Here is an 18241-nt window from a genome sequence, read left to right on the forward strand (position 1 = left end):
ACTCGCGCGCCCCGGCTTCAGCCCTGCGACGCCCCCAGCGCTGCAACTTCTCAATGCTTGAAACCCATGAGGCTCTAACCAAGCAGGCGTGACGGCTGCGCCAATCACGCAGGAAGAACAACGCAAGGCAGAGTTAGCAAATACAGGGGAGCAGCAGAAAATTAGTTTTAAAGGAAGGCATCGTTCCTAATTGTAAGAAAAGGAAAACATTATCTAATAGGCGTAATTAGAAATAGCAACGAAATGGTAAAGAAGCAGACACGTGTGTAAGAACTTACAGTAAAGTACACATTTCCTATCAGTGGAGATGAAATGAGCCACAGTATTCCCAAATACATAAGAAATTATTGCAATACAATTGCCTACAATATGGAAAAAACAGATCCCTACCTTACACTATATGCCAGAATCAATTCTGAGTAGATCAGAGACCTAAGTTTTCGAAACGACGCTTATAAACAAACATAGTAAGAGAAAGCACAGAGCATATTTGGAATTTGGAATTGGAGAAGGCCCTCCTTTCAAAGCACGATGCAAAGCCCACTTGCTATAAAGGAAAAGCTTCGTATATTTCCATTAATAATAAAGATTAAAGATAAAGATACAATAGACTTCCACAGAAAGGTTGAAAGAAAGCCTTAACGTGAAATCAGGCAGACGGCTTATACTGTCATATAAAGGAATCCCACACGTGCCTCACAGAAATCGAATTCCGCATCTCCCCGCCGCGCCTCCACCGGGTGTTCGCCCGCCACGGGCCCGCCCGGGGCACCTCCTCTGGCCCAGGAGCCCGCCCGCTGTGACAGTTAGGGCCTCGCTGCACCCCGCATCTGCTCTTCCGTCTCCCACTCCGGTGTACACTCCAGAGTGTCATATACCAGGCTCATCGCAATGTCCCATGGGCCGAGCACGGTGCCCAGCACATAGTAAGTCCTCTGAATGTTTCCGGAGGAACGAAGCTTCCTGCTTGAGGACCTGGTTGATAACTAATTTGGGAGATGGACGAGTTTCTCCATCCAGCCTGGCTGCTGGTTGTGCAGACCTCACGCCCTAGGGCCCAGTCCTTTTTCTGACTAGCCTTTGGCTCAACAAACCTTTTCTTTTAGAGGAAAAAACAACAACAACAAACTAATTTTGCCCTAAAACTAAATTCATTAATAAGATACTATAATTCATTTTCAGACTCACTGAAGTAATTTTTGCAAACATCAACGACAATAAATACTGAAAGGGCAAATTATGGTGCCTCAGAAAGTGTGAATCCAGTAGGTGCTCATAAATAGTTGAATGCCTAAATAACTTAAATCAAATTATAAGTGAAAAGGTAAACCAGGGACTAAATTCCACTGAATGAGGTTAATAGGAAGGTAATTATTAACAGCATTAAAGAAAACCAGAGATCAATAACTGCTACTCTTCTAGATCAATCTATAGAAAATTATAAAATTTTATAGCCTATTCAAAACTTTACGAGCCTCAACACCCTGAATCTGTTTAAAACTTCAGCTGACTTGGACCTTTACCAACGGTATTAAATAAACAGTGTCCCGTTCACTTGGCAAACAGAAATCAGCAGAAAAAAAGAAAATGCTTAAATAAAATGACGATATTCTAATCTGTATTCTGATAATACTTTAAAGATATATATCGCTTGTTTTTTACATGCCTGGTAACTGACCAGGTTAAGCACATTGAGACATTTGATCAAGCTGTCTCTTGTAGAATATTTAAAAGCAGTGGCTTAAACTTCTGGAAAGTAAAATAGCACAAAACGTCACAAGGCTCTCTACTGAGAGTAGTCAGAAGAGAACAAGACACCATGGGATTTTTCCATCTGGACACATTACTAAATTACAACCGAACGGAACTGGGTTTTTAGAACAATCACACTCTCTGAAAGGCGGCGGCGGTGGCTGCTCTGCCGCTCTGCCCCGCGCAGGCCAGCCGTCTGGGCACCAGCGCCAGGCGTCGGGCGCACGGACGACGAGGCTGCGGCCTCCTCGGCGCAAGCGTCTGCTCAGGGACAGGAGGGCCAGGAGGCGTCCGCACAGCGTTAAGCATTTCCCATTGACTCAAAAACTCTGCTGTTACGTGCGTAACCCAGAAAGCATGCGACCGGCAGGTAACGAGGAGCTTAAGAATGGACGCTGCTCACCTCTGAGCAGCAGGGTCAGGAGAGACGGCTGCTGGGCGAGGGCAAGCCGCAGGACGGGGTCGGCGCAGAGAACTTTCCTCAGCAGCGCGAGGCTCGGCTGCACCAGACACTCCACGGCCTGGCCGGGGGACAGTTACTCATCTTCATCAGTGCTCAGTGCTCAGACGAGACAAAATGTACTACAACACTGCATTATGCGCTTACTATCTTAAAGCGTATGCTTTTTTAATCCGAGTTGTGTAAAACAAAATTGTAAATAAATATTGAGAATTTTCCACTGAAAATAAACTTTGCACATATTTCTGCTTACACATCTTATAGAAATTTTAAGATTAGTTTTCGTTTTCATGAAGCACCCCACTTAGAAATTTAAAAAAAAATCAACAAGGTAGTGGGTGTTACTCAGGACATAAACTCCAAGTACTTACTCAAATTTAGCTGAATTCACTATCAGATCTGATTAATAAAAACACCAATCTGTAAAAAATATGTCTAGACACATGTTAGGCTTACCTCACCATCTTGACCCACACATTCATTTAAATACTCAATTATCTTGTCGATTAAGCATAACTTTTTCACCACAGCATGCATTTTAACATCTGTAGACAAAAAAAAAGTTACTAAAAGTTAAATAACATTTTCTTCAATTTTAAAAATACAAAACCAATATCCATATAACTTTCGAACTATTAAAAATAGTTATACCTGATGTTGAAATGAGATGATAAAATATTTAACTTTTTGCTCACATACATCTAAACACTGTGAAAACTTTCAAGTAACAATCATACCTTACTCTTTACCTCTTGTGATGTAAAAAATAAAAACTGTTAAAAAAGAAATGAACTAGTTTAGACTCTGAAAAGTAGTAGAATTTTATGTATACAAATGAATCCTTTTATTTGTACATGACAAAATTTTCCTACAATGTTTCAATGACAATTCTTCTCTTTTCTAAATCCATCACCTCAAAATCTTTAGAATTCTCCACAATATGTAAATATGGCTAGCAACATGATCATTTTTCTGTTACTGAAAGATCTCTAACCTCCAACTGTTAATAGCAACTATAAAGAGAAGGAGATGGTAATACACTCCATATCCTTCTGAAGAATGTGAACTCTTTTTATAAACGTATACACGTGTGTGTGGACACACTGCTATGCACTGAATGTTTAAGTCCCCCAAATTCACACATAGAAAGAAACCTACTCTCCAACGTAATGGTGGTGGGGGGCGGAGCCTTTGGAGGTGATTAGGGCACAAGGGGAGAGCCCCGGTGAACGGGATCGGTGCCCTTATCAAAGAGACCCCTTCTCCTTGTGAGGACACAGTGAGAAGACACTATGAACCAAGCAGCGGGCCGTCACCAGACACTGAATCTGCTGGCACCTTGACCCTGGACACTCGGCCTCCAGAACGGTGAGATACATTTCTGTTGTTTATAAGCCACCCAGTCTATGGTATTCTAGTACAGACGCCCCAATGGACTAAGGCACTAAGGCACTAAGGCACTAAGGCGCGCACGCACACACGCACACGCACGCACACGCACGGCTTCAAAATCGCTAGTTGCTGATGGATTAGTTACCAGTATTTAACGACCTGCAGACACATTTCCTCATTTTGTGTTGTCCCGTATCCTCAGTGAATCCACGCGTCAGAAACACACACGAATGCGCGTGTTCACACTGGACCCGCACCGCCCCGTGAGCCCCTCCGGCTGCCTCTCTGACAAGCAGTCTCCCCTCCCCCAGCACCGTGCCACCACGATCACACGCTAGATTTCTGAAGTGTTAACAATACTAAGGGAATATTTTCTAAAACAGTTTTTTGATCTTGTTAGCTGAGGCTCTCCACACTTTCTAGAGCGTTATGTTCTGCAGTCTGTAGTAGAGTTATTAAAGCCAAAAAATATGTTGCATTTGCTTTTTCAAATGACTCTCACTCCGGTTTCCACTAATGTCAGGACAAGGATATTAACCATGCCCCAACTTCCAACTCAGAGGAAATCTTTTTATGTAAGTGCAAAGTTATCATTTCTCTCAAATGTTACAGTTAAATTACATATGTCATATATAGGGAATAATAAAATAAAAAAACTAACCCAAAGAATGGAAGCCTGTGGAATAACAACGCTACAAATAAAGTTAACAGTACATTTTACTAGTTGTTTTAAAAATAAGCCTTTAAAAAAAAAAGTTACAGTATATACTTTTTATTTTATCCACCCACAAAGTATTGTTTGATTGGCTTCTCTAAGCAAGATAGAACTGGAAATGTGTACTAGGTAAACTAAGAAAGGAACATGCAATTTACTGTTAATATTTTAGAAGGAAGAAAATTCCCTCAGATGACGTCCTACAGGTCATATAATGATAATTGAGAGCGGGGATCGGCAAATGTTTCCCGTAGTAAAGATCTAGATGATAAAGGGGCGAAGCTTTGCTGGACATACACGGTCTTTGTCACAAGTTCTTTGTTTTTGTTTTGTTTTTTAACAACTTTTTAAAAATCTAAAAACTGTTCGTAACTCAAAAGCTGTAAAGAAAAGTGAGGCTCAGAGCGGATCAAACCTTAGTTTTCCACAGACCCTGCTACACACAGCAATTTAAACCCATTATCGGCAGTTCAGGGATCGTTTTAAAAGACATTACCTTGCATGATCACAGCTAACTGTTCTGCTGCTGACTTTCTCAAAACAAGATCGATATCATCTGAGATAAAGATTTCATACACCTTCTCAACAGTCTCCAACTGCAAACCAAAAAAAAAAAAAAAAATCGTCATCTACTTCCAATTCTAAAATTTTATAGTTCACAAGACTACAAAAGCTGGAAAGTCAATGCACGTAAGTAACTGGTATATTTACACGTAAATCTGCAGTGAGAGCAGGTCAGGGAGGGACTGAGGTCTAAAGCACACAGCCCCAGGCCACGTGGGCCTCTCCCGCTACCTCTGCTAGAAAGTCAGTCACAATTCCACAGGAAACACCCCTTCAGGCAGCCGCAGGCAGCCCCGAGATGGTGCCCCAGACGGTGACGGCATTTCTCTGCTGCCCCTTGGCCACCTCCTCTCCTCCCAGGAACCCACCACAGACAGCTGTGACCTGCTGCCCAGCACTCCCACAAAGCCACCCCTGAAGCAGTCCCCGACTGCCAGTCACGCCGCGACAGAGTCTGAGGAAGGAAAAGGGGAAGAGAAAAGATCAAAGCCGGCACTCCTCCTTCCTCCAGACGGCTGCCGACCCTGCCAGGGACTCACAAAAGACAATTCTACAAGGCCTGCCCCCCACCTTGCCCCCTGCCATTCATGGGGCACAGGAGTCACTGCCAGTGGTCAGAACTCAGGGCGGCCCCGAGGGCAGCTGGGATGCAGCTGGGGACGGTTCTCTAGTCCTTCGGCCAAGGCTGCCATGTGGGCCCGACCCTTTAGGTGAGAACGCTGTGTTCCCCCATTTTAAAAACCCATTGTATTATGTTTCATGTGGCTCTTCGGGACCACCATAGGCGGTGGGGAGCCAGTCCACACTTTGCCCTCAATAAAACTGTTTTTTCCTCTTACAATGAAGAGGCTGAAAATTTTTATCATAGGAACTTTTTTTTGATATTATAGGCAATTCCGAACATAACAAGAATTCCCGAGTTTTATATCAGTGATATATATTTTTAACAGTTGACATAGAATTTCTTTCCACTAGATTAACTTTACATTATTCTTAAGATAGTTCAAATTAATTTCATGTCTGGTGTACATGTACTAAATGAAAAAGGACCAGTGCCTGGCATATAGTAGGCACTCGAGAAACATCTGTGCAATGAAGAAACGTACCCAGGAGCCAGACGAAGCCAGAGCACAGTTTCGAACCAGCCACGCATCACCGCGCGTGAAGCTGCCGGCCCCCTCCCCGCCACGGCCAACGCAAGCCGTGCGATACGAAACGTGACGTCGAATAACCGCACCGCAACGAACGAGAAAGCTGCAGTCACCTTGATAACGAGCTCTTTTCTGTCATCCAATTTGAGGTCGATAGGCTTCTTCACAATAAATAAATTAGTGACTCTGGCGAGGACTCTGGCGTCGATGGCGGGGCGCTTCCTGTCTGCCCCGTCCTCACTTGTGAGGTGACATGCCAACGGCTTCAGCGCCAGCGAACGGACCCTACGGAACACGGTGTCAGTCAGTCTTTCTATTTTTATAAATGTCGGAAATAAAGAATAATCAATAATTACAAAGGGACAGATTCAGTGAGACTGTCACAGTATCACTGTGAACTGCAGTAAGTCGACCTGCAAATTAAACCCGTAACTCCTGCCTCCAGGTCTAGCGCTGTCACTCATAAAAATTACCGGGATCCATGATCAGAGTGTAAACATCAGTCTGAACCCCTAGAGGAGTCATCACACTGGTAAGTGAGATATCACGACAATATATGAAAATCTTATATTAGGGACCAAATAGGTTCCCCTCAAATATAAAAATGGAAATCCTTTTGATTCCCACCAAAATTCTATTTTATCTGGAATGATTAGGATTAAGGCCAGCTGAGTGCAAGGCGGGAGATTTCAAGGGAAGAGGAGATGCTGCGTGCAGTGAGACGATGAAACGGGAGGACGGAAGCCCATCGCGCGCACGGAGGGCGCTGAGCCGGAAGCCACTGAGGGGACCCGGCACCTCCGCCCCTCCGCGGGTTCTCAGACGGCCCGGGAACGGGGCAAGTGTCACGCGATCGCCCAAGCGCCAGGGTTCAGGCACTACCGATGAGACTACGCGAACCTGCGGATGCTCCACGGAGCCCGCCCAACCGCAGCTTCGGCTGGGCCACCTGGCGGTGTCCCGTCGCCCTGAGGACCCCCCCCCCCATCATCACACTGACCCTGCTTTCTCGCCAGTGATGACGCGTAACCCATAAGCTCTCCCTTCTGTGCTCCCTGCTCCCACAGCTGACCACGGTCGTTAGGCACGTGGCAGACACTCAGGAGGTGCCTCCCAAAGCTGGGCATTCGCTGTCGTCGTATTAACACCCGTCATACTCTAAGGTGGTGCGACAAGTCAGGCAAACTCCTCCCGTCCCACTTCTCACCTCCCGAGAGCTTAGCACGAGGTTTTTCCTTTGTTCCCTCATTCCGAGCCAAAGCCCTCTGTACTGAGTCGTTAATGCAGAGAGAGTCACCGACCCCAGTAAGAAAGCTGGAGTGGGATATGTAACGCATATCCTTATGCATCTCCTCCTCTTGTACATAAATTTAGCATCTTTTAGGTTTAGCCTAGGGCACTAGAGTCCATTTATTCCTCTACACTGTCTTTCAACGATTATATTTTGAGCATATTTATGCCCAAGGAAATCTATGAAGTGCTGAGGACATAAAGACTGGCCAGAGGACAGGCTCCTGTCTAATGGAGTTTGTGGCATGGTGGGCTGGGGCAGAGTTAATCAAGTAATGAAAGTAAATAGGTACTTCGAATTCTCTTGAGTTCTATGTAAGACAGGTCAGGCTTCCCTTTGGCTCCTGGGAGGGGATCTCCACGTCCCCAGAATGTCCTGCCTGATAAGAATGTCTTTATTTATCCTAACACCCTGGGCCCCACAGGTGAACAGGAAACACACTTTTGTTGTGTTAAATCGCCACATTTCGGGGTAGGGAGTCTGACACAGCACGTGATTAAAGGAGCTGCCCAGGGCCACGTGGGGAAGCCAATCGACCCCCAGGGGGCCTGGCTCTCCTTCGCCTTCCCCGGCCCCCGTCGCAGGCGGTGTCACGACTGCGCTCCCCGGCCGCCCGGTCCGCTGTACTCACGCGGGCTTCCTCCCCAGCAGCAGCCGCAGCGTGGCCCTCAGGCGGGCGGGGCGGGGCAGGGCCTCGCCGAGGAGGAGGACGCAGCTGCCCAGCGGCTCCTCGGGGTCCGCGCAGCCCTGTCGGCGTCCGCGGCAAACGAAGAGAGTGTTAGATTTTACAAGTGTGGCTTCATTCCTTTAACTTAAAAGTAAGAGTTTTATTGATTGGCCGGACAACTGACAAAGTGCTTTTAATTCTGTTGAAAAGTCACTTTCCAAAACACCCAACATGAAGCAGCCTACTGAAAACCGTATTTCAAAAATAATACGTAAGAACCGCAGGGAACATGCCGACCTTCTCGACGTCTGATTTTTCCATCTGCCAAGATTCTGGTGGCGGCGCCTTCCCCACGGGAGGCCCCTGTCCCCACAGGACGAAGACGAGGCGCCACAGACGGGCTCGGGGGCCCGCGGCCGGGCAGTGCTCCCCGCCTCCGCCTCCTCATCCCAGGGCCGGCGGCCCGCACGCCCCTCGCTCCCCCAACGCCCGGAGCAGCCGCTAGAAAAGCTTTGTTCCCGAGAGGCCATGAATCGAAGGGTCGCTCCGGTCACGCGTACCCAGGGACGGAATGACAAAGGTCCGTGACGCACGGTCTGCTGAGGGGCCCTCGGCTCTCCTGAAGGCCTTTCCACAGGCCAGCTCTCTCCGCGGCCGCTGCTAAGGGCTGCGCCTCACTTCTCGGCCTCCCGCCCACACACGCGGGCTGCACGCAGATGAGCCACCCTGCTCCCACCTCCGGCCAGACGCAGGCAGCCACCCCCTCGGGGCCACTCATGCAGGGCCGTCCCTCGGGCTCGCCCGCCCTCCCCCCGCGAGACGCGCTCCCATCAACGCCGCCCTCCACAGCGAGGGGCACTGCACGCGGGGACCGCACGGAGCACCTGCAGGACCGGCAGGACGGGGAGGAGCGACTCGACGAGCCTGTCCCAGGTCGGCGCTGCCATCAGCAGGCGGCCCTGCAGCAGGTACAGCAGGATGGCTTTGGCGGCGGCATTCACCTGCCCGGCAACACGGAGACACAAGCCACGACGTCAGGCGTCCCCGAGGCCCCCCACGTACAGCGGCACTCTGTGAGGTCTGCAAAGCTGCTGGAATTAGCCTCTCTTCCTTCGAACGTCATTTCTGTAGCGTCACCTTACATCCTGCTCTCAACCGGTCTTTCCCCCTTAATGTTAAGTTCATTTTTTTCACCTTTAAGGTATATTCTCCCATTGAATAAAAGTGTCACTTAGTGAAACAACCTGCTTATTACAACTCCTGTAGAATACTCTACATCCTAGATGAAAAACCTAAGTAAACAGTTTTACCTGATTTCTCTGAGAACAAGTATGTCCTGCATTTTGATTCTCACACTTTCTTTAATATTTCTATTTAAATAAACACCGCGAATGAACCCATACATCAAAGACAAGTTTCTTTTCTGTTTCTCATCATGCTACCTAGTTACATCAGGATATTACCTTGATTAGCTGCATCTTGAATAGTTAGTTTTTTGCAGTTACTTTGAACACTCCATACCTCACTTTTGGGCTCCTGAATGCCAAATGCAGAGATTTCATACAGGACTTTGGGGTGGAGTAGAAAATGAATTCCGTTACAAAGTGAAGCCACGGATTTACCGACATGATGGATACCCAAACATTCCTGTAAAACAAAAAGTCACTGGTTCTTTGAAAGAATTCGTCTTTCATCTGTTTAAAATTCAATTCCAACTTTGGTTTTTACTTCATTGAAACTTTTCTTTCATCTCAAGAGGATGAGAAGAGATTCTCTTGCCTAATGGTTTTTCAGTCTGCATGAGATACGTTACATTACTTTCTGCCAAAAGGCAGAATCTTGGTAAATTAAATGACCAAAGTGCTGAGACAACCAAATATTTTAAAGTTGTTCGTAACGACAGACATAAACAACGTAAGTAACGTAATGAACTATATACCCAAAAGAATTAAAGCAGAAACCCAAACAGGTATCTGTACACACATGTTCACACAAGTGTTGTTCACAAAAGCCAAAAGGTAGAAACAGCCCAAATGGCCATCGACAGGTGAAAGCAGAATTGTGGCTGACAGGAGCTGGGGGGAGGAGGACTGAGCAGGTGTTGTTTACTGGGTACAGTTTAGATTTGGGAAAATGAAAAAGTTCTGGAGATGAATAATGTTGATGGTTGCACAACAATATGAATATATTCAACGTCACTTAACCATGCACTTAGAAATGGTCAATTTTACATTATACATATTTTACCACAACTTTTAGAAAGCCAAGTAGGCATAGCTGAGGAAGGAAGCAGTGTACTGAATGACAGCACTGAGAAATCCCACGCAAACAAAACAAAAAAAACAGAGATTTGAAAAATATAAAAGAGGGACCGAAAGACACAAAAAGTAAAATGGAAGGCTCACACAGCTCTGATGACAGTTCCACTTGAAGAGAAGAGCAAGGTTAAGAGAAACAATAAGGACTGAGAATTATCCTGAAATGAGGGCAAACAATGAGTCTTCAGATTACAGTACTAAACAGGGTAAATTAAAAAAAAAAAGTATGCGACGATACATTGTAATGAAACTGCAGAAGACCAGAGACAAGGGAAAGATCTTAAAAACAAAGAAAAAATACAAAGAAATTATAATTTAACGAATAGCAGACTTCTCAACAGTGACAGAAGCTGAACGGGGACAAAGAAGTATTAACAAAGTGCTAAGGAAGAACAGCAGTGAACCTATAACCCTATAACCAGCCACACTATCATTCTAACGTAAGGTAAAATGCATGTGCCATTCATCACGGACGATCGCTTAAAATACTGAAAAACTTATCTCAGTAAAAACTAGGCTGAACCTAAATAGTTATCGATAAAGTATATTCAAACGAAAGAGCAGTTAAGACGAACGAACTACGTAGATCACAAATCCAACCATTAAATGAAAGGACCAGGCAGCAAAGACATGCGCGCAGCATGAAATGGCCTTTTGAAGAAAGTCGAAATGATGACACGTGTGTCACTCCTGACGACGTGCACGAAGAGGGGAAACACGCAGAGCGGTGGGCGGGAGGAGACGCGCGGGCCGCGCGAGAGCGACCGTCGCGGTGGGGGACGGAGAGGGCGGGAGAAAGGGGGGCTTCCGTTACGACAGATGTTTGTGTCTCTGAATAAACACGCAGAAGGAAAAGTGGCAAAACCTAGATATTTGTTACGTACAGGCAGCACTTACACGTGTGAAATACACGAGGACAGTTTCAAGAGTAATATGAATATATGCATTTTCAATGCTGTCCCTACGTACAACGTTCTTTTCAGTATTGAAATAGTTAATATTTTCCGTACTATTCGAGAATGAAATATGTTATAATTTACAAACATAGAAAACAAACACATTTTAAAAGAAAAATATATATATTACTAAGAAAACAGACCTGACACTACAAAATTTAAGCCATAGCAACCTAAAACTGTTCCCGAGCATAGAGATCACTTTTGAACACCTAGTAGAAGTCAACTTTTCCTCACAATTTTTCCATCGCTAAGTAAAACAATATAAATTTAACTGTTAAGAAAACTTCTAATAAAGCGATTCAATTGCTAGAATTCCGAAGTTCAGGCAAACTAACAGTACAGATTTCTTAGGGTTGACTAATCATCGCCATCTATTTTCGTGGCAATAGTTCTTTCATCCTACCCACAAGGTCAAGTAATTTCATTTTAGAGTCAGAAGAAGGGAAGTCACTGTGAGTTTTTCCCCCAAAAAATCAAAAAGGAGAACGGCCACCTTAGTAATTTCGAGACAGCAGCGGTAGGTCTCAGCCTTCACGTGCGGCGATGGGTGGGAGAGCAGACGCAGAAGCACCTTCTGACTTTGCCCTTGTACCGACGGACTGGCCGGTGCGGACTTCCAGCTGGCGGAGAGAGGAAGCGTGCGAGAATCTCAGGCAGGGAAGCGACTGACCAGAAGAGGCCGGGAAGCTCAGCGGAAGGAATGTCACTCTACCCCAGTTCCTCCAACTGGGATCTCATTTAACTAACCTAATATTAGCACTGACCCAGGCACAACATGTTTCAAGGCAGAGAACATTCTCTCAAAGTGTACCCAAAAAAAAGTCCTTAAAAAGCCATATTTGAATGTAAATTGGTACAGCCCTGGAAAACATATGGAGGTTCCTCAAAAAATTAAAAATAGAACTACCATATGATCTAGCAATCCCACTTCTGGGTATATGTCCAAAATAAATGATATCGGTATCTTGAAAAAAATGTCTGTGCTTTTAGGTTAATTCCAGCACTATTCGCAATGCCAAAACAGGGAAGCCACCCAAGTATCCGTCCATGGACGAATGACTAAAGAAAACAGATATACAAGGTGTATACATACGAGGGAAAACTATTCGGTTAAACTATTCATTAAAAAAAAAACTATTCGTTAAAAAAAAAAGTAAATCTATCTGTGACACGAATGGACCCGAAGGACAAAGTGCCAAGTGAAATAAGCCAGACGCAGAAAGACAGAGGCATAATTTCACTTATGTGCGGATCTAAGAGTCGCGTCCGCAGAAGCAGAGAGCAGGACAGTGACCGCCAGGGCAGGGGCCGGGGGGCAGGGGGCAGGGACGTGTTGGTCACGGGGTGGGGCGTTTCGGTTACGCAAGGTGACTCTCTTCTGGAGATCGAATATACTGCATGGCGACTACAGGTACTAATGTGTACCGTACACCTGATATTTCTTAAAAGAGCATATTTTAAATGTTACCACAAAGAGATACCAACTACGTAAGGTGAAAAATAAATAAATTAATACGCATACTTAATTGACATATATCACCATGAAATTTACTTTTTCCAAAAGCAATGAAAATATTAAGTTCCAATGGCATCTGCGCCAATGTCCCCCAAGTAAATTAACGCATTATGTTTTCCTAAAATTCATATAGGAAAAAGGTGGGTAGTAATTAAACTTACATTTAAAAAAACTCAATTTATCAATTAAAACTTTAAAGATAGTCTAATATGCTTGAATACTTGATTATAATGAATACCAAAACAAATGTATAAAAATCCAAGAATAATTCATTTTGATTATAGGAATGACATTTTTAATGTTTACTCTTGAATGAAACAGTTAACTGTCCTGATGCAGCTGTACATAAACAGTTCAAAGGTCAGAAACATATAATCTTAAACTAAAATATAAGATTTAAGACCAGTTTTGTTTTCATTGATCCTAAACACACACACACACACACACACACACACACACACACAATGGGCTATAACAATACTGTTGACCCCTGAACAATGCAGGGGTTAGTCACCAACAACCAACTCTGTCGAAAATCCACAAACAGCTTAAGTTGGCTCCCTGGATAGACAAATCTCCAACGCGCATCGAGAGCAGTAACCACATTAAGGAAGAAAAGATTACATCTTTGAACAGACGCAGACGATCTCCTTCACTAGGGGGATATGCTGGTGATATGAAAAGCTTCTCAAGGCTTGGTCTGCCAGCTCCATTAATTCTAAGAAATTCTTCTCTCCCTGAAAAAGAAAAACAAAATGGTAAATGTCAAGTTCATGTACAACAAAATTCTCTACCGCTAAGTAGCCTTAAGAAATTAGATCATTCAGAGACCCTGAGATTGTTTACACGGTTAAGTCCTTTCTCAACAAACAAGCTAAAAAGGAAGAAAAACGCGGGGAAATCCCTAGCTCAGTGGCACACGAGCCTGTCTACGGTTTACCTCTAAGTAGGTTTAAAGGTACAACCGAGTGGCCAGCTCTCTGGCGACGTGTGTGCAGCCCTATCTCCCCACGGGCTGTGGCTCAGGGCAGGGCTCAGGGGTCCCTGGCCCACATCCCCTCCAACACCCCAACATGTCTGAGAACGTGAGGATCATCAGTTAAGTGATGCTGGGGATGCCACAGCAACACCTCAGCCTAAAGACGATTCGAATTTCCATCACGAAGGAAACAAGAAGACAGGAGCATCAAGATGTGTGTGTGTTGGGGGTGGGGGTGGGGGGGCAGTGGGAAAATAAAGGGAAATTAGAATACGAGGTTCAGATAGGCTCCGCTATAGAGGCCAAGAGGAGTAAGAACTTCTGTCCCTAGTTTTTCAAGAGATTTAGGACTCATTTGGGGATTTTTGGACAGTAAACTATTGTAGTCAATGCCTCTATTTTAAGACTCATGAACCCTTTCATTAATAACATACTACATAATAACCTAATAGTACCTCTAAAAGGAATAAAGAACATAATTATTGCTAAGACATTGCACCTAAAGTCATCCGACTGCCGTACCATCTAGTTCAGTTAACTAATTTAAGAAATCAAGTTCTCTGCGTGAGCAAATAAGGGCCTGTAAAACACCCGAGGCAAGGTGTGCCTACAGGCAAGCGATGGCTCTTAAGTTCCGCTTTGTCACTTGCCACTCTGTTCATACCCAGTGAGCCATTTCGAAGAGGAAAACTCACTGTTAAATACTAAGGCACTGATAATAATCACTGCTTTTTTTCCATACCACTAGCCTCATTAATGCACACCACTCACTCATCTAAAGTCTTCATTTTTACTTTTACACAAACCCTATCCTCACTCGCATCTGCGAACTGACCTGCCCAGTAATAATGGATCCCACCTCTAACAATTCAACAGTCATTTGTCCATCGATTTGAAATGTGTAGGTTAGATTCTCTATTTCATCAAATGAATTTCAAAGAGACATTAACAAAACTTTCTACCTCCTTCTCAACGTCAGACAGGAAGTTACAGGCACATTCGATGGAGTACGCGGCCTCTGCGGTTCGTTTATAAATGCTGTAGTTTTCAGAATTCTGCTGTTCTAAATAGGCCACCGCAGCATCGTGAATATCTGGATACTCCAGAGAAAGAGGCATGTCCAAAGAAACCAGAAACAGTGCCGCTGACATCGGCTCTGGTAGAAAGTGGCCTGCCTTGATAAATTAAAAAAAAAAAAAAAAAAATTTAACTTTCTTAAAAAAACATTTTTTAAATAAACATGGTAGACTATATAACCTTAACACAGTTGGACTTTTTTAGTGATTCTCTGTCACAAAGTGTATGCCTTTCCAAAGAAAATTCTATTCCCCAACACATCATCGATTTCAGCGCAACTTGTCTATGCCCAGAAAATCTCAAATCCAAATTGCGACCCTTTTCCAAAGGCTGGGATACGGGATTCTTCCTTCTTCCCCACACCAGCACTCAGAGTTACTTCCATCTTATTTATACCCTGGCACGTGGTATAAACTAAGGCACGAGGCTTTTCCCTCTAAGTATTTTGTACATGTGCACGCAAATCTCCAAAGTAACACAATAAATAAACTCCTGAGGACCAGGACACTTCCCCGCCGTGGCTGAGCCCAGGGCTCACAACTACATAGCGAACTCAACAACACTCAATCAAGTATAACTAAAGACCGATTTGACCAGAAATTCATTTTTATTTGGTTTTCTTTGTTTTTTTAAAGAGGAAAAAGGAAATTCAACACAATACTTAAAAAGAGGACTGACCCTTAATTAGTATAACATCCACAGGCCCAAATAAAATAGTATGTTTTACAATCCTAAATCAATTGATTAAACTGAAAGAACTGTTAGATTTGCTTAGGTTTTTTTTTTTTAATGATTCTAGCTTTGTGATAAGATTCTGTGTATCAGCTAAAAATTAAAAGGAATTAAAAATTCAACTTTCAAATTACATATTTGATAAGTGGCAACTCAAATATTTAAAAAACACTTTCAAGCAGAAAGTTTCAGAGTCCAAATTCTACTTCCATTTTTGGTGGGCTAGCAACAGGCAGAGGGCAGCATAACTCTGTATTTATACAGACTAAAGGAGGACTTTAACAGGAATGAAATAGCATTTTTGTTTAGATCTCATTTTAAAGTTCTTAGTTAATCAATTAAAGCAATTACAACTATCTATAAACCAATACCTTAATTACAGTCTCTGTGATGACCTTATTTACTGTTCTAATGAACTGCCAAGTTACATATTTAAAAGAACTACCCCAAAATTACAGACACTGGTTTGCCTCTGACATAACAGTAATGCTCTAGTTCATGTTGTGTCATTTTTCACTCAGATATATCCACTTATTAAAAATCAGACTAAACTGAGTACCTTTCTCAACATGTCACACTACAATTTTTTTTTAATTTCCTGGGGAAAAAAATAACTTTACAGAATTAATGTGTCTTTTCTCTACGAAATAACGTCAAAAATGTTATCCGTTTATCAATTTCTACATTTCCGACGTAACCTTTGTACGCCGTGAAGTGATGAGCAGGCGTTTGCTGGTCGCTCGCCTGCGATGCTCGGCAAGCCACACGCAAGCGGCGTCCCCCGCCTCACCTTCTCCACGGGGAGCAGCGTCTGCAGAAGCCGCACGGCCACCAGCGACATGCTGACGAAGGCCATCCTGTGGTGCCCCAGCACCGCCTCGGGCTGGTCCAGGCTCCCGCTGCTTCTGTGGTAGCTCATGGCTTCCCCGAGGGACCCCAGCACCCCGAGCAGTTTCTCTTTCTGCAAGCGTTTAACCACCAAACAGGAAAATGACCAATTTTAGGGGCCAGTGTGCAAGTGTCATGGAGAGCAAGTCAAAATATTATCGTTAAATATCAAAAACAAACCAAAACACAATCTTCTTCCTCTCTATGACAGCCAATACCTGTTGAGATCATTTAAAAAGTATACAAGAATGATAAGCACACAACAATTTTAAAAACTAACAATTTTAAGTATTTAATATGACTTCTAATAATGAATAAAAATAAAATACAAAAGCTTAATGAACCGTACATTTCTCCCCGTTCCCTGTGCTTGACCGTTCCAGCTTTGAACAGGTGCACATAAATCTGCCATCAGGCATTTATTAGGCTTACCGTATGCTTAAACGGCGGTGTGTATAATGGTAAAAAACACAGTAGTACAAGAAAAATGATCCCTGCCCTCAAAATGACCCCAAAATTACTAAAGAAATGAAACACGAAAGTCAAAGGATTAAAAAACAATTGAGTATTAAACTGGATGAGCTCCCCCTCTTTAAGGAATAAGGTTGTTTCAAGGGAAAGTGTCCTGCCATCGTAAATTTCTAGATAACTTACGACTTCAATAGATTTGATCTTTTAGATTGAAAGGCGCACTAAGATACAAAGAGAAAGCTAAAACGGAGTAGACTACCTTGCAAGTCATAGCGGTAGGAGCGGCGTACACGCTGGGTGTGCCGCCACGGCCCAGCAGGCAGCGGGCAGAGGGACAGCCCCTCGGGCGGCAGAACGGAGTGCCCGAGTGCCCCTCGCGCCTGCCCACGGGAAGCGCACGAAAACACGAATGGGACATAACCTGCGAACTAAGGCGGAGGCTCTAATGTATGCCGGAAACTGCCTGTTCGGGGATGAATACAGGAAATGACATGAAAAGGCAGAAGCCCTATAAAACTTCCTCAGGGATGAAGGCCCCGGCGAGACGCCAGCTCACATCCATTAGGATGGCCGTGGTCAAAAATAACGAAAAATGACATCAGTGCACAGCAGCTTAAAAATTAAATGTGTGGTGAAATATTAACAAAAAATCTATTAAATATGAATAATTGATAAGTTGATAACTCAGAGCAAAAAATGGATAAAGGAGGTTATTTTCTATTGAGGAAATGCATAATTAAAAGTAAAGACTCAGTGTAAGGAGTCTTCGTGGTCTGAATAACTGTACAGTATCAAACAAAATGAAGATGGATTTTATAGGTTTTAACTCAGTCTTTTTGCACCTCATTAATAAAATAAATAGGTATAAACTTTGAACATTTCAAAAGAATACAACTCCTTAAGTTTCCAAGGATATTGACAAAAAACCTTACCATTTACTTAACCACACAGAAAAACTTTAATATATGTTTAACGCTCTATTCTCTGATCCCAAGGAAATAAAACCAAAAATAAAATTTTAAATCAAAATAGGGAAACCCTTACTAAATTAAAACAAGAAAACTTACTAGCCAGTATGTTAATAACCGCTGGTCTAGAGAAAATCATTTAGAAACACAGTGACAGTCTTATTGTATTGACGGGAAATTCCTTCACATGGTACTTCTCCATTGAAATAATATTTTCATACACCTACAACGTACCTCTGCTATTCAAGATTAACAATTCACAATGTAAGTCAATGAACATATATAAGATCTCAGTATCGTGTGGCTCTTGCTAGAAGTCTATTTACTTGTGAAATTGTTTC

At 43.6% G+C, this 18241-nt stretch overlaps 1 protein-coding gene across 6 annotated transcripts in view; it reads right to left on the reverse strand.

The window, feature by feature from the left end:
- Positions 1-18241, reverse strand: part of RTTN (rotatin) — a 100338-nt gene that overhangs the window by 63760 nt on the left and 18337 nt on the right. For all 6 annotated transcript variants that reach the window (XM_036230130.1, XM_036230126.1, XM_016132591.2 and 3 more), the window contains 11 exons: positions 16364-16534; positions 14727-14939; positions 13410-13522; positions 11763-11889; positions 9514-9639; positions 8877-8993; positions 7957-8072; positions 6148-6319; positions 4816-4915; positions 2669-2757; positions 2156-2273 (listed from right to left, as the gene is read on the reverse strand). In XM_036230130.1, the coding sequence (XP_036086023.1) occupies positions 2156-2273; positions 2669-2757; positions 4816-4915; positions 6148-6319; positions 7957-8072; positions 8877-8993; positions 9514-9639; positions 11763-11889; positions 13410-13522; positions 14727-14939; positions 16364-16534 (1462 nt within the window). The remainder of the gene's footprint in view (positions 1-2155; positions 2274-2668; positions 2758-4815; positions 4916-6147; positions 6320-7956; positions 8073-8876; positions 8994-9513; positions 9640-11762; positions 11890-13409; positions 13523-14726; positions 14940-16363; positions 16535-18241) is intronic.

This window comes from Rousettus aegyptiacus, unplaced genomic scaffold (assembly GCF_014176215.1).
Source record: "Rousettus aegyptiacus isolate mRouAeg1 unplaced genomic scaffold, mRouAeg1.p scaffold_m13_p_12, whole genome shotgun sequence".
In the NCBI taxonomy this organism is placed as follows: Eukaryota; Metazoa; Chordata; class Mammalia; order Chiroptera; family Pteropodidae; genus Rousettus; species Rousettus aegyptiacus.